We start from the raw sequence: 22,004 nt of genomic DNA, 5'->3' as shown, positions 1-22,004 counted from the left end.
TTGTCAATTCAGTATCTCTAATACCTAGAACTGTCCAACTGGTAACAGCACTTAAGTACCTACTGATAACCATTTCCCCTGGGCAGAGGTGGGCCAGAGTGAACATCTACTCCAGCAACTCTAAGTGAACTATTTTCGTGTGGGGCAGCAAAAATGTTCTCCCCTCACTCATTTCTAACCAAGATTATATTGCTTGACTAGCTGAGTGGAAAACATAAGTATCAGGACACTAGATTCCTTTTTCTCTTCATTGAAAAAAATTTATGAAATAAAAGAGATAACATAGTTTTTAAAAATATGTATTACTAAGAGGCGCCTAACCAAAACAAGTTTGATCGCACAGCCTCATTCCAGATATTGTTAAGCACTGTAAGCAGTTTTTTGTGATATTCCTTTCATAATTCTAAATGTCATGCTTATGCTAATTCCTTAACTTGTCAATTTTAGACAATGTTGACTTGCGTGTTAAAAATAATAAGTTTTGGGCTTCCCTAGTGGCCCAGTGGTGAAGAATCCTTTTGCCAATGTAGAAGACATGGGTTTAACCCTTGACCCCAGAAGAGCTCACATGCCTCGGAGCAACTAAGCCCGTGTGCCACAACTACTGAGCCTGTGCTCTAGAGCCCAGGAGCTGCAACTACTGAATCCACATGCCACAGCTACTGAAGCTTGCATGCCCTAGAGGCCATGCTCCACAAAAAAAGAAGTCACCACAGTACAACTAGAGAGTAGCCTCCTGCTCACCTAACTAGAGAGACTCCTCACACAGCAACGAAGACCCAGCATAGCCATAAATAAACAAATTATTTTTTTAAATAAATATAAAGAGTTAAAAAAAAGAAGTTTTAGGGACTACCCTGGTGGTCCAGTGGTTGAGCATCCATGCTTCCACTGCAGAGGGCATGGGTTCAATCCCTGGTTGGGGAACTAGGATCCCGCATACCATAATGTGCAGCCAAAACCAGCAACGTTTTAGCTTTCATATGCCACTCCTGCACTGTCTCTTCTTCCTCTATCTCAATAAAAACTAAATCAGTAATCAGTATTGAATACTGTACTCAATACATTATTATAAGCATGTAAACATTGTTCACAACTAAATCACGTGCTGTTACCAGGGCTTCCTTTCTTATACATTTTGTTCTCCTTTTAGGTTAACCGCCTTATGTTTGTAACTTTCCACATGCCTCTTACCAATTCTTCCACAATAACCAAACACCAAACGCCTATTGACTCATTCAAACATTCATTTTCTAAAAACTGTTGACCATTCTCATCTATTACGTCTCCGCCTATTCTCTTCACAAGGTTTACGCCTCTTAAAATCCACTATGATTATTCTAGTAAGCTTTCAAAAAGTAGTTTAAATGTGTGTTTAATCTGCTAGGTTTAGCCAGAAATTAAATATATCCTACTATGGATTTTGACTTTATCTATTTTTTAAGGAAAAGGCACATTACTATCATTATTATCTAGTATTTCATCAACTCTAAGGTGCATAGTTTTCTCACATTTTATCATTCCCATAATTGGGACACATCTTATAATTAATGATACATGTTGTTTAATTGGTAGCTTTTTTCTCTTAGCAGTACATAACATACTAGTGCATCTTACAACTGATGGCATCTTAGAATTGATGAGATGCATGAGACAGTCCCACCATCAAAATATGATGCAAAAAATCAACTAAAATTAAGTGAGGGAAAATTTTCAGTATTATTTTCCAAAAGGCACAATTGTTTACCTAGTCAATCATAAAATCATTTGAGCTGCTGTGTACTGCTGGGAATGTAAAATGGTACAGCTGCTATGGAAAACAGTGAGGCGGTTCCTCAAAAAATTAAAAATAGAATTTCCCTACGATCCAGCCATTGACCATGATTCTGGGGATATTAAAAGCAGAATTTTGAAGAGACATTTACATAACCCTGTTCATAACAGCATTATTCATAATAGCCAAGAGGTAAAAGCAACCCAAATGTCCATCCACAGATGAATAAACAAAATGTGATATACACATATAATGGCATATTATTATTCAGCCTTAATAACATGCTGCTGCTGCTGTTGCTAAGTCGCTTCAGTCATTAATAACATGAATAAGCCTTAAAGACATTATGCTAAATAAAATAAGCAAGTCACAAAAGACAAATGTATTATTCCACTTACATGAGATAACTAAAGTAGTCAAGTTCACAGAAAGTAGAATGGGAGTTGCCATAAGTAGGGGAGAGGAAAATGAGTTGTTTAATGGGGAGAATTTTAGTTTTGCAGAGGAAAAAGTTCTGGAGATCTATTGCATAATGAAGTGAATTTAACACTACTGAACTGCACATTTTTAAACGGTTGAGAGTAAAAAACAAAAACAAAAACTTACCAAATTATAAATATATACAGTCTATTGTGTCAACTACACCTCAATAAAGCTGTTTAAAAAACTGAAGAAACAGGAGAGTTCAAAAAGTTCTGGGGTATGAGACACTGATACAAAAATAAAAGCTTTTCTATCTAAAGCTTTTCCACCTAAATGTTTCGGTCTATTGTTGTTTAGTTGCTAAGTTGTGTCCAATTCTCTGCAACCCCATGTATACAGCCCACCAGGCTTCTCTGTCCATGGGATTTCCCAGCCAAGAATACTGGAGTAGGGGTTGCCATTTCCTTCTCCAGGGGATTTTCCCGACCCAGGGATCAAACCTCTGTCTATATTGGCAGGTGGATTTTTTACCACTGAGCCACCAGGGAAGCCAGCCCTACTTTTGTTTTACAGTTTTAGAATTCAAAAAGTAATTTCACAAGCTCTGCTTTGTTTAAAGTTTGATACTGATTTTTTTTAAAAGTGAAGTACTACTATTACCCTTTAACAGATCAGAAAACAGATTTTTTTTTTAATTTTTAAAGTTCATTAAATTCCAGAATTGATTTTTAAAGAATTCTCTGTGTAAATATGAATATTGGCATGTTTGACTTTAACAAAACATTTTACTAAATCAACCATGTCTAAGAACTATCAGGCAGAAAGACAAAAAAAGTGATATGGCTCCAGACCATGAAAGTAAAAGCTAATTTAGCTTATAAGACAAGAACAATAGGAATAATATATACAATTTTATTACAAAATTTAAAAACAAAACAAAACAAAACACAACATTCTCGTTCTAGAAAACCCAAAAGGTGTTATTGATGCTAATTTCTATGAGTTTGCTGTGCTACCATACACAAGTCAAGAAATTAAAGAAACCATTAAATATTTAGAAACATTTAACATCAGAAGCTTGAAACTCTAACTGTATGTAGTAGCCCCTCAAAAAGCCACAACTTGCATTTTTTAAAAGGTATTTTCTCTACAAAGAATCTTACCAGCTATACAAAAATCTGTACAGTTTTTATACTGAAGCTAATATTGAGCTGCACTTGTATTCACATTCTTAGCAAAACAACTGCCTGAGCACACATGCACACTCCACACACATCATTACAAGATAGCCATTTCTTCCTCATCTCCCTCCTCCTCCTCCTCATCTTCACCTTCTTCCTCCTCATCCTCCGGTTCATTCTTCTTCTTGGAGCCTGTCGGCCTGCCAGGGCCCTTTTCTCCCGCGCTTCACTCTTGCCCTTGGCACGGTACACAGCAATATCCTTTTGGTATTTCTCCTTTAGCTTAGCTGCTTTCTGTTCATAAGGCTGTTTATCTTTGGCTGACTGCTAAGACCACATTTCACCCAATTTTTTTGCAGTATCCCCAATGGATAAGCCAGAGTGTTCACTTTTGATCTTTGGGCAATGTTCAGAGCGAAAGAGGAAGAAGGCAGATGGAGGCCTTTTCGGAGCGTTGGGATCTTTTTTCTTTCCCTTCTTGTCACCTTTAGGAGGGACATAATTTTTCATCTCCCTGTGGTAGCGAGCTTGTCACTTTTTGCCATGTCTTCGAACTCGGACTTTTCCTTGGCCGACATGGTCTTCCATCTCTCGGAACATTTCTTGGAAAACTCTGCGAAATTGACTGAGGAGTCAGGGTGCTTCTTCTTGTGCTCCTCGCGGCAGGTTTGCACGAAGAAGGCATACGAAGACATCTTGCCCCGTGGCTTGTTGGGATCGCCCTTCCCCATGATGCTGCTGTGGCGGTGGAGGCGGCGTGTCCACCTGGCGAAAGATTTTCCTCTGGCTCCGGCGTGAACTGGTTCATCACTATCGCAATCCTCCGCCTCTTGTTTTCCAGAAAACAGATCTTAACAAAGCTATGTTAAGTATTTACCCAATGGAGAGCTTGTACTTAAACCAGATAGTCTGACTTCTAGAAAATAACTTACACACACAGTGAAATATTACTGAGCCATAAAAAAGACTGAAATGGTGACATTTTCAGCAACATAGGCGGACCTAGAGATTATGATACTAAGAAAAGTCAGTCAGAAAAAGACAAATGCCATATGACATCACTTGTATGTAGAATCTAAAATATGACATAAATAAACATATCTGTGAAACAAAAAACACACTCACAGACATAGAGAACAGATCTGCAGTCACCACAGGGGAGGAAGGATTGTGAGTTTGGGATTAGCAGATGCAAACTATCATATATAGGATGAATAGATAACAAAGTCATATTATATAGCAATGGGATCTATATTCAACATCCTGTGATAAACCATAATGGAAAAGAATATGGAAAAGAACATGTGTATCATATGTGTAACTGAATCACTTTGTTGTACAGTAGAAATTAACACAATTATAAGTCAACACTTCAATAAAATGAATTTTTTAAAAATATGCTCAATATCACTCATTATTAGAGAAATGCAAATCAAAACTGCAATGAGGTATCACTTCACAATGGTCCGAATAACCATCATTAAAAAGTCTACAAATAAGAAATGCTGGAGAGGGTGTGGAGAAAAACAAACCCTCCTACACTGTTGGTAGGAATGTAAATTGGTGCAGCGACTGAGGAAAGCAGCTACACCAACTTTGGGGGGGGCTCCAAAATCACTGCAGATGGTGATTGCAGCCATGAAATTAAAAGATGCTTACTCCTTGGAAGAAAAGCTATGACCAGCCTAAACAGCTTATTAAAAAGCAGAGACATTACTTTGCCAACAAAGGTCCATCTAGTCAAAGCTATGGTTTTTCCAGTAGTCATGGATGGATCTGAGAGTTGGACTATAAAGAAAGTTGAGCACTAAAGAATTGATGCTTTTCAACTGTGGTGGTGGTGAAGACTCTTGAGAGTCCCTTGGACTGCAAGGAGATCCAACCTGTCCAACCTAAAGGAAATCAGTCCTGAATATTCATGGGAAGGACTGATGCTGAAGCTGAAACTCCAATACTTTGGCTACCTGATACAAAGAACCGACTCACTGGAAAAGACCCTGATGCTGGAAGAGATTGAAGGCAGGAGGAAAAGGGGACAACAGAGGATGAAACGGTTGGATGACATTACCAACTCAATGGGCATGAGTTTGAGTAAACTCCAGGAGTTGATGATGGACAGGGAGGCCTGGTGTGCTGCAGTTCATGAGGTCGCAAAGAGTCGGATGCGACTGAGCCAATGAACTGAACTGAACTGAACTGTGGAAACCAGTATGGAGGTTCCTCATAAAACTGAAAGTAGAGCAGAGTTACCATACAATCAAAAAATTCCACTCCTGGGCATATATATGGAGAAAACTAATTCAAAAAGATACAAGAACCCCAATGTTCACTGTAGTGCTATTTATAACAATGTTGTATTAGTTTCTGGTGTACAGCAGAGTGATTCAGCTATACATACATATATTCTTTTTCATAGTCTTTTCTATTATGATTTATTGCAAGATATTGAATACCGTTCCCTGTGCTAAATAGTAGGTCCTTGTTAATTACCTATTTTGTATATAGTAGTGTGTATCTGTTAATCTTAAACTCCTAATTTATCCCCTTCATCATGGAAGCAACCTACATATCCATGGATAGATGAATGGATTAAGAACGTATGTGTGTGTGTGTGTGTGTGTGTGAGAGAAATAGAGCATTATTCAACAAATATCATATGATCTCATTTATTTGTGGAATCTAAAATATGATACAAACGAACTTCTTTAAAGAACAGAAACAGGGGACTTTCCTGGTAGTCCAGTGGTTAAGACTCCATGCTCCCAGTACAGGGGGCATGTGTTTGATCCTTGGTCAGGGAATTAAGATCCCACATGCTTACCAAAGGGGAAAGTACAGGGGATAAATTAGGAGTTTAAGATTAACAGATACACACTACTATATACAAAATAGGTAATTAACAAGGACCTACTATTTAGCACAGGGAACGGTATTCAATATCTTGCAATAAATCATAATAGAAAAGACTATGAAAAAGAATATATATATGTATAGCTGAATCACTCTGCTGTACACCAGAAACTAATACAACATTGTAAATCAACTATACTTCAATAAATTTTTTTTAAAAAGATGGAATAAATAACAACAGAAAAACAAAGCTAAAAAGAGGTGAAAGTGGTTGCCTATGAGAGGAAAGAAGTGGGAATAACTAATATTTTTCATAATAACCTGTGTAGAACTATTTGATGCTTTAAGCTCTACGGATATACAGTTTTGATGAAAAACTTTTTAAACTTATTATTTTTAATTGAGGGACAATTGCCTTATTGTGTTGGTCTCTGCCATACATCAGCATGAATCAACCATAGGTAATACCTATGTCTCCTCCCTCTTGAACCTCCCTCCCATCTCCCACCCCATTCCAGTCCTCTAGGTTGTCACAGAGCCCCAGTTTGAGTTCCTGAGTCATACAGCAAATTCCCACTGGCTATCTATTTTACATATGGTAGTGTATATGTCTCCATGCCACTCTCTTCAGTCATCCCACCCTTTTTTTCTCCTTCTGCCTCCCATGCCCATAAGTCTGTTCGCTATGTCTGCATCTCCACTGCTGCCCTGCAATTAGGTTCATCAGCACCATCTTTCTAGATTCCATATATATACATTAATATACGATACTTATTTTTCTTTCTGACTTACTTCGCTCTGTATAATAGGCTCTAGATTCATCTGCCTCATTAGCACTGACTCAAATACGTTTCTTTCCATGGCTGAGTAATATTCCGTTGTATATATGTAGCACAGCTTCTTTATCCATCCATCTGTTGATGGACATCTAGGCTGCTTCCATGTCCTAGCTATTGTAAATAGTGCTGCAATGAACACTGGGGGACACGTGCCTTTTTCAATTATGGTTTTTCTCAGGGTACTGGGATTGTTGGGTCATATGGTAGTTTTATTCCTAGTTTTTAAAGGAATCTCCATACCATCTGATGAAGATCTTTTTCAAAAAGTACACAGCCCCATTATCTTCATTTGCTATTGCTTTAAAAAATAATAACAAATACATTTTGAATTCCAGGATACCCCTTTCTTAAACTTATCTTTTGTGAAATTTTATGAATTTCACAAAAAAGAACATTTTACAAAGTTAATTAAAATCTAGGAGGCAAAACAGCTTACTCAAGGATTCACACAGGATTGGCAAATGACCACTATATACAAACAGAAAAAGAAATTAGGACTCTCCAGGGAGATCAGTTTACCTACCTGATGAAAGAAGTACGTAACAGCAAGGTCATTGTCATTTAAGAGGATTTCCTCTTCTGTCGTAAAAAGCCACTTTCGAATGGTCAAGCAGGTACCTGGCACAGCTGATGTGTAATTCTGGACGTAGAGTTTATGGGGAAATTCATTAGGTGCCAGCTTACGCACTAGAGAGAAGACAAAACAAAGCAAGCCAGAGTGAGAAGACATATAAGGCATTTCCTTAGTATGAACTGTGTAAAGCAGACAAGAATGGAGTTGATCATTAACCGGGACATCAGCTTAGACCATCAAGGAGCTCTGTCTTGGGACCACAAAATATCCAATTTGTCTAGCCAAATCTATGCCTTCTAATATGACTGGCCAGTTGAGCCTCAAGCTAACTGAAATCTATCACCTGAATGACACGCCCTTCAACTAACATGCTGACTCTGTGGACAGCACCTACTCCAAAGTCAGTTAAAATATCTGATCCATTATTGGGCAAGTTATGCTTCCCTGGTGGCTCAGAGCTTAAAGTGTCTGCCTCCAATGCGAGAGACCTGGGTTCGATCCCTGGGTCGGGAAGATCCCCTGGAGAAGGAAATGGTAACGCACTCCAGTATTCTTGCCTGGAGAATCCGATGGACGGAGAAGCCTGGTAGGCTACAGTCCATGGGGTCGCAAAGAGCTGGACACAACTGCGCAACTTCACTCACTATGCCAATGACCACTGAACCTCTTTAAAGCAAGTCTCCCCTTTTATCCAGCTACAGTGCATTTTATTTACTTATGGTGCTTTTATTCGTAAGAACTGAAAGGCTCTCCCTATCCCTCCACAAATATAAGACATTCATCAAAGTGAAAAGTGTCTTCTGGGTAGCATTATTTCCTCTTCCTAACAATGCTCACGGAGAAGGCGATGGCACCCAACTCCAGTACTCTTGCCTGGAAAATTCCATGGACAGAGGAGCCTGGTAGGCTGCGGTCCATGGGGTCGCGAAGAGTCGGACACGGCTGAGCGACTTCTCTTTCACTTTTCACTTTCATGCATTGGAGAAGGAAATGGCAACCCACTCCAGTGTTCTTGCCTGGAGAATCCCAGGGACAGGGGAGCCTGGTGGGCTGCCATCTATGGGGTCACACAGAGTCGGACATAACTGAAGTGACTTAGCAGCAGCAGCAACAATGCTCAAGCAAGATAAAACACCACCACTTTTAATTTCTATACTGTTTCTCTTGAAAAAGGCTGAGTTCTTTCTCTTGATGTTTACTGTTTTTGAAGGAAGTGAAGTTGCTCGGTCATGTCCAACTCTTTGCGACCCTGTGTATTGTAGCCCACCAGGCTCCTCCGTCCATGGGATTCTCCAGGCAAGAATACTGGACTGGGTTGCCATTTCCTTCTCCAGGGGAATTTCCTGACCCAGGGATCAAACCCAGGTCTCCTACATTGCAGGCAGATGCTTTAACCTCTGAGCCACCAGGGAAGCCAGTGTTACTGTCTTTATAACACTGCAAAAGAAAGTTTTTGTATTTTTCATTTTATTTGCTAACTAAAGCTTATACAGCAAAAGTGACAAATAGATTCAAGGGATTAGATCTGATAGAATGTTTGAAGAACTACGGATGGAGGCTCATGACATTGTATAGGAGACAGGGATCAAGACAATCCCCCAAAAATATAAATGCAAAAGGCAAAATGGTTGTCTGAGGAGGCCTTACAAACAGCTATGAAAAGAAGAGAAGCGAAAGGAAAAGGAGAACAGGAAAAATATGCCCATTTGAATGCAGAGTTCCAAAGAATAGCAAGGAGAGACAAGAAAGCCTTCCTCAGCGATCAATGCAAAGAAATAGAGGAAAACAATAGAATGGGAAACACTAGAGAAATTAGAGCTACCAAGGGAACATTTCTTCCAAAGATGGGCACAATAAAGGACAGAAATGGTAAGGACCTAACAGAAGCAGAAGATATTAAGAAGAGGTGGCAACAATACACAGAACTATACAAAAAAGATCTTCATGACCCAGATAATCACGATGGTGTGATCACTCACCTAGAGCCAGACAGACATCCTGGAATGTGAAGTCAAGTGGGCCTTAGGAAGAATCACTATGAACAAAGCTAGTGGAGGTGATGGAATTCCAGTTGAGCTATTTCAAATCCTAAAAGATGATGCTGTGAAAGTGCTGCACTCAATATGCCAGCACATTTGGAAAACTCAGCAGTGGCCACAGGACTGGAAAAGGTCCATTTTCATTCCAATTCTAAAGAAAGGCTGCCGGGGGCCAGCGTGAGGAATGCCGCCCATGGCAAAGGTCATGAGGAAGGAGGTTTGGCATACGCAAAGACATGATCAAGCCTCAGGAAACCCCCTGTTCCCGAGCATCTACCCCAAAACCAGAGTCTGTTTTATGCTCTCACCTACACCTCTGACTTTATGGGGGCTCTCCCCCATCACCATTTCTCTCGGAGAAGGAGTAAACGTGCAGCTCCAAGGCAATAAAAATTCCTTGGGCATGACAAGAGTGTTTCAGATTACGGACTCCTCTGAAGGTTACCTAGCCCACCTGCATAGGTTCGTCGGGCCACATGTGATTGTTTACAGTCTCCCAATCTGAGAGGCATGAGATGTTTTAGACTTACTAAAGGCAAATTCTTTTGGGGAGCTGGAAATTATTAGTATAGTGGGTTGGTTAGGAATTATATTAGTGAAGGGTTTTTTCATTTGTTGTGTCAATAATTGCTGCTAATTCCCTGCTCTGGGTGGGACAAGGATGTGTTAGGTCAAACCTCTCTGCTGACAGACTAGCTTGTGTGACAGGATTATCCATACTCCTGCCACATGATTGTTTACTACCTCTTAACCATAAACAGCACAGAGAGCTTTGGAGTATTTTGAGAGTCTTAATTAGCATAGGGCTTTTTCTTCTTGTTGAGTCAATGATTGCTGCCAGGCCTCCATATCCTTAGGCACCTGAGAATATATTAATCAATGTATTTGGAATATAGATAAGGAAATATAGTAGTTTTTGATGTTAGCAATACTAGACTTTCTGAGTTAATGACTTTTCTCTTTTGTAATAGACCACTGTACTTTGTTATAAATCACTGTGTCCTTGCTATGTAAAAATGTAACTTTATCACTATCTTAAGACTAAATAGATCTTAAGGGGAACATTGGTGAAAGGATTTTCATTTGTTGAGCTGATGTTTGCTGCTAAATCTCCATGCTCCCTGCCCTTATAATGAATATAACTAGCATATAGGAGAAATAAGCATTAACCTTTAAGCATATAGGAGAAATAAGTATTAACCTTTAAGATTAATCATGTTAACCTTGGGTTAAATAAATTCCTTTCTTGATTGTAACTCACTACACCCTCACCCTATAGGAATGTAACTTTATTTGGAGGGTGGTGCCTGGTTTAAGAAAAAACACCCTTGGAAGAAATAAGTTTTTTGGTTATCAGAAAGAAAGGATCATAAAATGTCAGCAGGTCTCACTCATGGCCAGAAGATGATGTAATATCCCTAAGACCTTTTTTTATACATTTAAGTGAAGCACCTGATTTTGATAAAGGTCAGGACTGCTGACCCCCACGTGACTCTGTATTCATCCCTATACGTAACAAAAGGTATATAAGCAAACCCCAAAATAAAGAAATCGGATAAGTTTCCGGAAAGACTGATTCCACCATATCGCTTCTTTCTTGCTCCCATTTTTCTGGCTGAATTCCCATCTGGAGCATGGATGCTATTCCACGTAGACCAAGTTATTCAGCCTCTTTTTCTACACACTCTCTCTATATATCTGTAATTAAATATGTATTTTTCCAAAGACATTGACGCCGTCCCCCCACCTTCGAATCACCCTGGATCCACCGGGGCTGGACCCCGGCAAAAGGCAATGCCAAAGAATGCTCAAACTACCACACAATTGCACTCATCTCACATGCTAGCAAAGTAATGCTCAAAATTCTCCAAGCCAGGCTTCAACAGTATGTGAACTGTGAACTTCCAGATATTCAAGCTGGATTTAGAAAAGGCAGACGAACCAGAGACCAAATTGCCAGGAGCCAGTGGATCATCAAAAAAGTGAGAGAGTTCCAGGAAAACATCTACTTTTGCTTTATTGACTATGTCAAAGCCTTTGTGGATCACAACAAAATGTGGAAAATTCTGAAAGAGATGGGAATTTCAGACCACCTGACCTGCCTCCTGAGAAATCTGTATGCAGGTCAAGAAGCAACAGTTAGAACTGGACATGGAACAACAACAGACTGGTTCCAAATCGGGAAAGAAGTACATCAAGGCTCTCTATTGCCACCCTGCTTATTTAACTTATATGCAGAATATATCATGAGAAATGCTGGGCTGGAAGAAGCACAAGCTGGAATCAAGATTTTGCCAGGATAAATATCAATAATCTCAGATATGCAGATACCACCACCCTTATGGCAGAAAGTAAAGAAGATCTAAAGAGCCTCTTGATGAAAGCAAAAGAGGAAAGTGAAAAAGTTGGCTTAAAACTCAACATTCAGAAAACCAAGATCATGGCATCTGGTCCCATCACTTCATGGTAAATAGATGGGGAAACAATGGAAACAGTGACAGACTTTAATTTGGGGGGCTCCAAAATCACTGCAGATGGTGATTGCAGCCATGAAATTAAAAAACGCTTACTCCCTGGAAGAAAAGCTATGACCAACCTAAACAGCTTATTAAAAAGCAGAGACATTACTTTGCCAACAAAGGTCCATCTAGTCAAAGCTATGGTTTTTCCAGTAATCATGGATGGATCTAAGAGTTGGACTATAAAGAAAGCTGAGCACCAAAAAATTGATGCTTTTCAACTGTGGTGGTGGTGAAGACTCTTGAGAGTCCCTTGGACTGCAAGGAGATCCAACCAGTCCATCCTAAAGGAAATCAATCCTGAATATTCATTGGAAGGACTGATTCTGAAACTCCAATACTTTGGCCACCTAATGTAAAGAACTGACTCATTGGAAAAGACCCTGATGCTGGAAAAGATTAAAGGCAGTAGGTGAAGGAGACAACAGAGGATGAGATGGTTGGATGGTATCACCGACTCAATGGGCTTGAGTCTGAGTAAACTCCGGGAGTTGGTGATGGACAGGGAGACCTGGTGTGCTGAAGTTCATGGGGTCGCAAAGAGTCGGACACGACTAAGCAACTGAACTGAACTGAAAAGCTTAGAAAAGAAGGATAAGATTTGAATCCAAGTGTCCTGGTTCCTTAACAATCCTTTGCAACATTTATGTCTGCCTATTAGACTACAGAGAGTTGGGAAGACAATAAATAATTGAGAAATAGCTGCTTTGGGGGAATCAAAGTTGTTTTACCTTGACCTGGGATGACAGGGCAATTCAAATCTCCCATACTCTCTCCCTTTCCAGAATGGGGAAATTCTGATCTATAGATCTGTTGTTTCTGCCCTTACCCCTATATACGTATGATGGGAAAAAACCCATAAACCATTGGAAATCTGTCAATCTTCCAAAACCACTGGAAGTCAGAGGAAGCCTTCTGACTTCCCCGCCTTTGTGGTCTCAATGAAACTGTCCCTAGCTTTTATAAAATAATATGTAAGAGAAAATCTCTGTCACCATGCAATAAAACTTCCTAGAAAAAGGATACCTGTTTACACAGAAACTTAAATACATGCATTAAAACAAAGCCTTTTAATTAGTGTATCTCTTTCTAACTCTTGAAAAGAGTAAGCTATTCTTAAAAATCTACAAAAAGCATAAAGAACACTAAAACAAGTTGTAGTTAAATAAAATCTCCTCTTTTTAAGGTGGTTTCATTAGAATATATTAAGTTTGAATCTCTGATTTTTAAAAATCTCATGAAAATATCTGCTTCAGTGCTGGGTGCAAGTAATCAACACTGACAGAAGAGGAAAAAGGCTATCAGATACCTAGACTTGGGCTTAATGGGATTTGTCCTTTCTGCTTGTTAGAAACAGGTCCAATTAGTGGGACTGCCCCGTGTCTTCAATATCTTCTTCTCTAGGCCAACAGTTTCAATCTGACAGTTTCTGGGAAATTCGGTACATTAGTATTAGAATAAAATATTCCCAAACTTAGTATTAGTCACTGGCACTTACCAAAGGAATGATTGATCACTTCAAATAAGGCAAAGTAATTCACTGTTGTACTGTCCATGCCAACCTTTGCTGCAATTGCCTAAAGTGTAAACGAAACAGATTAGCTTTAGGGAAACTAAGCACAGTTTCACGGGGCTGGGAAAAGATAGGTGTGTGCATGAGAAGCAGGGAGAAGGAAAGGGCCTGACTATCTTGGCTTCATATAAACGAAATGCATGGTCTACAGCTGCTCTTCTTTGTATGTATGTACACACACATGCATATACATGCATCAAATAAATAAAAGAGTAAAAGTACCTATAGTATTCGACCCAAATAGCTATGACCTCTCAATACAAATTTTAAAGCTGATTAATAGTCTCTCCTTAAATATCAGCTTTGCTCTCTGAAATATAACTTCATCTCATAAGGGTCTTTTTTCACAGCACTTAACTGAAGCAACTTAGCAGCAGCAGCAGCAGCAAGACATGTGCTTCACAAGGACAGATTTTAAGAGGAAAATAAATTCTTATAAATATCTAGTCTTACACATTTAGCCTACATTTTAATACAGGTCGTTACCATACAAGATCTACATCTTTGGTTCTTGAGCTTAAAACAGTGGTTACCAATTTTTTTCATACTTCACAAATTATTCTTGTTTACTTTTCAGATAATCCATGTCTCATGTTCAGTACTTCCATTTCCTAAGAATTACTGTCATTCTTATCCACATGAAAAAAGCAAATTGTTGGAACAACAAAGACACTTTGAACAAGTATCAGTCCTTCTCTCTAGAAACCAAGGTCCTAACGTGACAAATAAAAAGAAACTGAAAGATCCATATAAAGATAAAAGAAAACCGAAATTACATGCAAACAACAACAAAACACAAAGCAAAAAACACAAACTAGTAGTATCAAAATTCCTTTCCAAGGTGAATCCCAAAATGTATAAATGAGGTGTTGATTAAACAAGAAAAAACTGTTGAGTATTAGTGTCTCGGTAAGCCAAACCTAAGTATATCCTTCCTTCTTCCCAGATCTGCTCACGAAGCAGACCTAGGGTCATCCCTGAAGTGAGGCAGAGACTGGAGACTGTAAGAGTTCTGAGTTACAATCCTATACTGCACCAGACAGAAACTGGTATCTTCTCAGGGTCTGGAAAATGGCTTATAGCTAGAAGTCTCAGTAATCGGGTAAGGAGAGAAATGAAAAAAAAATTACACCTTTGTAGAGAAATACTGAAAACAAAACATCGGTAAGCTATATAAAATTAATGTTTTCCTTGTAATCAATCTACCATTTTATAATTTCTGAAATACCTCAGATCTGTACATACCCTTTGCCATGGTATACAGTAAATGTTTGGGGGATAATTTATTTGCTACAAAGTAGAAATAAGCACTAATATCCAGGCATCTGCTAGTCTCTTTATCAAATCAAGATTAACGACCAAAGAAAAGGCCTAAAAGAAACAATTATACCCAGCACCCAGATCACGAACTTTAAATACCATTTCTCACTGAAAGGAAACAGGACTCCTTGGGAAAATGGCTGATTCTAGATCTAGTATAGGAAATACACAAAGATGAGCCCCGAGCATCTTGTACCAAAAAGCAAGGCTGCTATCATAAACAAATGAGTTGCACCAAAAAACCCCACAGGAGCAGACATGAAGGAGCTTCCAATGACCAAAGACAGAACAACGTGAACACCAAAAAGAATACTGATTTTGATTAAATCATACTGAGTATCTAAAAACCCACAAATACAAAAAAAAAAATATCTCATTGGATATCACTGGAATCAATAAGGGCACCATTTCTTTATGCCACGAATTGGCAATAAAAGGGAAGAATTACATATTTATCCCCCCTTCCCTACAAACTGTATTTCAGGATACCAAATAGCCTTAGTTGATAAGGGAACATTCTTATAGAAGAATTCTAGTTAATAAATGTGAAGACATGAGAGAATTGGAAAATCAGCATTTTTGCAACCCTTAATAAAATCACTGGTTCCAACAGTAATCATCAGTGAAAAACTCAATGAATAAAAAAAATCAGTGGAGTAAACAATGGAGATATCAAATTATTACCACCTAAAGCTACTAATTAATCACTAAAAGTGGATAACCAGATATTGTGTTCTTCCTGTTGAGAAGTAATATAAAGTATATAACATAGATTATGAAGTATTCTTAACAGATAAGCAGAACCTAATCGAGCCTCTAGAGCAAAATTCCATTTATAGAAAATACAAGGAAACAGAAAGACATATTAAATGACATAAATAGGCAAAAGAAACAAATGGGTAAATTCAGAATGTGGAACATTCCACAGGACACAGACCCAATTTCTGCAATAAAGCAAATAATCTGGGGGGAAAAGTTGGGGAAGGGAAGGAAAGGGAGCTGGCCCTATATTAAAACAAACATAAAAACCAAATGTCACATGAGTGACCTTGTTTAGATCCAGATTTTAACAACCAACTGTAAAGAATCATTTTTAGACAACTGGGAAAACTTGACTATGGATTTGTTATTAGTTAATACCAAGCAAGTAGTTAATTTTTTAGGTTTGATAATAGTTTTGTGATTATATAAAAAAATGTCTGTATTTTTCACAGATGCATACAGAAATGCATACAGGTCCAATAACATGGAATTTGTCTTAAAATATTTAAACAAAGGAAAAGGAAAACTGTATCTATAACACAAATGTGACAAAATCTTCAGGATTATTAAATATGAGTGATGAGAACATGGAACTTCATGGTACTATTCTATTTTAATGTACATTATAAAGTTTTTACAATTAAAAAGAGGGGGTACTAATCACAACCAATACAACCTAAGATATTTATTGCCTTTCTTTTAAGAAAGACAAAGTACTTTCAAGTTAATAATAATTAACATCAACAGTAGCAGCTAATATTTAATACATTTATTACATGCCAGATACTCCAAGCACTTCATATGTGTTAACTCATTTAATCTCTCTCTCTCAGTTTTAAACCAACCAATATAAGTCTACTTGTTCAAGTTGAATTTACCTGATATACTTGGTCTGTAGTACTGTTCTTTTTAACCCTGACTGTAACTGTTGTTCCATCTGGTAATGCTACTCTCAGCTCTACATCGGACACACCATTGTAATTCTGGGGAAAGGACAGAAAAAGAATTAGTTAAAAAAAAATTAACATGTACAATATCATATAAGAAATGAATTGCCAGTCCAGGTTCAATGCAGCATACAGGATGCTTGGGGCTGGTGCACTGGGATGACCCAGAGAGATGGTATGGGGAGGGAGGTGGGAGGGGGGTTTAGGATGGGGAACACGTGTACACCCGTGGCAGATTCATGTTGATGTATGGCAACACCAATACAGTATTGTAAAGTAAAATAAAGTAAATAAATAAATAAAATTATTTGAAGAATAAAAAAAAAAAATTATGACCCAGTGTATCTTCACTCTCCTTGCAACATGCTAAACAACTCCTAAACTTGTGACAGAAAGAAAATGAGTTTCAGTGAAAAGGGGAAAAAAGACATCTTATAAATCAATACATTTACATTTTATAAGTCAGTCATTAAGCTGACTTTCGGCTGTAGCAAAAGTTAACCTTTAAGAGAAACAGGAAGGAAAGAAATACATTAAACTCAGTGTGTTCACATCCAAAACAGAAAACTTGTGTGAAGCACTCTAGGTCAAACACAGATGAGATTTTGGCTTACTTTCAAACATTCAGAACTCACAAATGAGAAAAGAAAACAACTGAAAGCAGAAGTTTCAACAACTATTCTCTGGTTTTAAATGGTCCGGCATGGGCTTCCCTGGTAGCTGCTCAGTGGTGAAGAATCCACCTGCCAATGCAGGAGACACAGGTTTGATCCTGGGTTGGGAAGATTCCCTGGAGGAGGAAACGGCAACCCACTCCAGTATTCTTGCTTGGGAAATCCCATGGATAGTGGAGCCTGGGGGGCTACAGTCCATGGGGTCACAAAGAGTTGGACACAATTTAGCAACTGAACAACAATATCAGACTGGCTCAAGTGGAATTCTAAGTTCCTTTCCAGACTCTGAAATAATCACCACATCTCTGAAAGGAAAAACTGATGAAACTCAGGAATCTGCATTAGTCTGGTACATGCACAATTTTCTTCAAACAAAGAGTAAACAATTCTTATCTTCCTTAATTCAAAAGAAGTCCTTTTCTCTTACTGCTTTTGATAAATTTACACATTCCTCTAACAAACTGTGACCTTGTAATTTTTACTATAGAGAAACAACTATTTAGGAACAAATCCACTTTTAAAAGAGTAAAATTGCCTAAAATCATCCTAAGCATCACTTTGTTATAAGCCCTTGTCTGCAAGAACTTTTAATCCAGTTGGGAAAATAAAATATATACATATAAAATAATCAGTAAATAACATACTAGTATAATAGCATTACACAGCCATTTGTCTATTCAATTAGTATTTATTAAGCACCTACAATATGTTTAACATTGTGCTAAGGCACCGGGAATATAGAGATGATCAAGATTTAGCTCTTGTTCTGAAGACCGAATGTACGGCATGGTGATCATAGTTAACAATACTATTTTGTTAAGGGGCAGTACTGAAATTTGCTAAGGGGCAGATCAGAAGTGAAGAAAGGAAGGAAGGGAAGATGGAAGGATGGAAGGAAGAAAACAACAAGAAAGAAGGGAGGAAATAGTAATGAGGTGATAAACATGTTAACTTGACTATGGTGATCATTTCACAATTTACACAGATATCAAAACATCAAATCACACACCTAAATATATACAATTCCTATCTGACAATTATATGTCAAAAAGCTGAAAAGAAAATAATTAAGATTTAGCTCTTACCTACATGTAGCTCATACTCTAGTAAAGTAAAATTATAAAGTGATAACCTGACTATATGTATAAAAAATTAGAGAATGAGATAGCAACAAAGTGCTAACTAAGTGGTACTGACTGCAGAAGTTCTTGGTGGAATAGCAAATTAATGACTTGAGCATCAGGGAAGGGGTCAAAGAGAAGGTGGACCTAGCACTAGGACCTGAAGCATAAGCGGAACACGTAAAAAAAGGAAGTTGAAAAATTAGTCATTTGGAGAATTTATGGCAATTCAACCCAGAATCAATAATTTCAATTTTCCCCACAAGAAGCCAAGAGGGAAATAATCACTGTAGTGGGTATTCACCTACCTCATCTGATTCTGACAGAAATTCCTGCATGATGTCACTTTCGCCAATGACTCGTATTGAGCACACTATAGAAAACAAAGATAGAATCTGGCATGAGGCCTTAAAATTAAGAATATATAGTCAAGAACATATCAAGATTTAAATATAAATCATCAGTAGCAGGCAATGCTGAAGTAGTATGCCATCCATGACACACAGTATTTTAAGGCACAACAAACATTTATATATGAAGTAGAACTGAAGAATAATAGGATGTACAAAGATACAGCTTGCTAAAAACATTAAACATACACAAAGGAAGTCACTCATAAAAGAGAAATAGAAGTTCAGTAAATCCAACTTTGCTGGCTTATGTTAATAAGCCAGAGAATAGAGCAAAAGTACAGACAATTAGGAATGTATCAAATGCACAATTAAAATACAAAGAAAATATCTATTTGGCATAGGAGAAGGTCCGTAAGAGAATCATTAACATTTAAAGCCACTTTGGGAAAAAAGGGGTAATCAAGTATTAAGCTGAGTACCTCTTCTCATCTCACTAAGTTTAACTTCACAACAACTACAACTGAAAAAAAGAGAAAGAGAGAAAGGGAAAAGGAAGGAAAGGAAAATAGGCAGGTAGGTAGGTAATCATCTAAGAGAGTCAATTTCCTAACATTCTCATGGGGATAATAAATTACACTGCTGATTTTACTTCATTTTATTAAAAAGAAAACCTGTACTCTTTTTCATTTCCCAAGGGCTGTGTTTAGAGGCCATTCCACGTTAGAGAAGTTAAAAATAGATAAAGTTTAACTACCTTCTATGGAGGAAATGGTTTTTCTTCAGGGAAAGCTCTCCACCAAAGTTTTTAAAAATTCAATTAGGTCAATTAGTTCTTCTACAAGGACACAGAATTACTAAATACCACATAAGACCATTATTCTATTAAATGAGTATTTTAAAGAAAAAATTTGCATGCCTAGCAAATTATATAACTCTATATCAAAGCAAGGTCTCTTCTCTGGGCCACAAACTGAACCATCATATTTAGGAGATCTTTGTCATTTCTCCCTGCCCTTCTAGACAAATGAATGTTTCAGCTTCCACATCCAAAGATTCCTAATGTCTTGTTTGCAAGTTCTGAGATACTAATAACAAGTTAGTTTTAGTATTTCTACCTATAACCTGCTAAGAACAAGGGGACTTTAGCTCACTTACAACTCAGCAAACCTGTCCAAAAGGAATAAGGAATTTTCAAGTAGGCTGTGTCAGTAAACTAAGAATCACTTTCATTAAAATGTCTTAAATACCTAGCTTCCAAATAAATTTAGCATGTTGAGTGTGTATGTTGTTTGCTGGCAAATAATATAACCCTATAAATAAAGGTCCTTAATGCATAACAAAATAATTATGCATTTTTCTATTGTTGTTAAGTGTTCAGTGAGTCAATAACATAGGCTATTAACTGCTGTACTGAACAGTTCAGTGTTGGGCTTTAACACTCAGATCAATCAACATCTATAGTCAGAAATGTGACTTTCACTATTGAGTTTCTAGAAACTTAGCTATGCAGCTTAGGAGCCACAACATACTATCTCGACCCGATGTTTACTCAAGATAATAGAGTTTAATAGGCTGGCTTACCTTTTTCTAGATATTCTTCCAGCCCCCGACGTCGGGCATCTAATTGTTGTTCTGATAAAGAGAATGGCCACTTCCCTGGAAGTCGGGGAAATGTAAAGTTGGCAAACTCTCTCTTCAGGTTCTGGTGTAAGATGGCAAACTCCCGGTACCGCTTAGAACACAGCTGCCTCCCTGCCATGTAAACATTGTAGACCTGGTGAGGGGGAAGAACAAAAAAAGCCTACTTACTACATATTAAATCACAGAATCACCTAGAGTCAGGCTCAGATTGACACTAGTTAGGTCAGAGAAGGCAATGCCACCCCACTCCAGTACTCTCGCCTGGAAAATCCCATGGACGAAGGAGCCTGGTAGACTGCAGTCCATGGGGTCACAAAGGGTAGGACACAACTGGGTGACTTCACTTTCACTTTTCACTTTCATGCACTGGAGAAGGAAATGGCAACCCACTCCAGTGTTCTTGCCTGGAGAATCCCAGGGACAGGGGAGCCTGGTGGGCTGCCGTCTATGAGGTTGCAGAGTCGGACATGACTGATGTGACTTAGCAGCAGCAGCAGGTATATTTCCCTATACACTTAACAGAGAATTTATGTTCAAGGTGACCATAAAACAAAATTTACTTTTAATAAACGTGCCAGAAATTGTATGTAAAAAAGACAGATGCTGCCTTCAAGGGGCCCATGATCATATTTTTGCTATTACAATTAAACTCCAGTACACTGTTTTAAATATCTTTGGAGCCAATTATCAGTTTTTATTTTCAGAAAATTAAAAATCATTCAAAGCCAATGTGAATGAACAAGCAAGCAAATTTGGAGAGAGATGTAAAAAGTTAGAATTGATCATAAGGCAAAGTGACTGACATTTGTGTGTGAACCACATTTCCAAAGAAAAGGTCTAAAAAATGATGTAAGCAATACTGGTATTTTTGCTACCAAAAAGATCATTTTTGCCACCAAAAAGATCGTTTTTGCCAAAGCTCCTTTTTAAAATCAGATGTCCCTGGTTTTGGTCTTCTCCTTTCCAACATTAAAACAGAGTTAACAAAAAGCTGAAGAATAAAGTACTCTAAGGACCTCCTCATAATAATAAACAGTTAATAATCCTCATTAAAAAGTCGACAGTTTAGGGCCTGGCACACGTAGGCACTCAGTAAATATTTGATGAAGAAACGAATGTATATATGTGCAGTTCTTAGGTATGTGTCCTCATAAAGGAAAGTGGTGGGATACATGATCCAAAAACATCAAGTAAGTAACTTTGTAGTCTCAGAACATATCAAATTACACAGAGATGGGAAAATTAGCCCCAAATCACACTTACTGGATTAGCAAAAATCACTCACAAATTTAAATGTGCACAAAACAGGTCATCTACTCAGGTAATCAAGACTTAGTCACTGAACACAGAACAGACTGGTGGTTGCCAAGAGAGAAGGGGTTGGGGGAGGGATGGGAGTAGCAGGCTGGGGTTA

General features: G+C 38.0%; 1 protein-coding gene and 1 pseudogene across 3 annotated transcripts in view; both read right to left on the bottom strand.

Moving 5' to 3' along the window:
- SNX27 (sorting nexin family member 27) overlaps positions 1–22,004 on the bottom strand; it is an 83,142-nt gene that overhangs the window by 14,213 nt on the left and 46,925 nt on the right. For all 3 annotated transcript variants that reach the window (XR_001917871.1, XM_018046083.1, XM_018046084.1), the window contains exons 3-7: positions 20,531–20,723; positions 18,905–18,969; positions 16,733–16,837; positions 13,698–13,776; positions 7,591–7,754 (exon numbers count right to left, since the gene is read on the bottom strand). Coding sequence is in view for 2 of the 3 variants with exons in the window: in XM_018046083.1 (XP_017901572.1) it covers positions 7,591–7,754; positions 13,698–13,776; positions 16,733–16,837; positions 18,905–18,969; positions 20,531–20,723 (606 nt within the window). In the remaining variant the exon portion in view is untranslated. The remainder of the gene's footprint in view (positions 1–7,590; positions 7,755–13,697; positions 13,777–16,732; positions 16,838–18,904; positions 18,970–20,530; positions 20,724–22,004) is intronic.
- LOC102174991 lies at positions 2,956–4,387 on the bottom strand (annotated as a pseudogene).

The sequence above is a fragment of the Capra hircus genome, chromosome 3 (genome assembly GCF_001704415.2).
Source record: "Capra hircus breed San Clemente chromosome 3, ASM170441v1, whole genome shotgun sequence".
NCBI classification, from domain to species: Eukaryota; Metazoa; Chordata; class Mammalia; order Artiodactyla; family Bovidae; genus Capra; species Capra hircus.
This window is presented reverse-complemented; position numbering and strand designations above follow the sequence as displayed.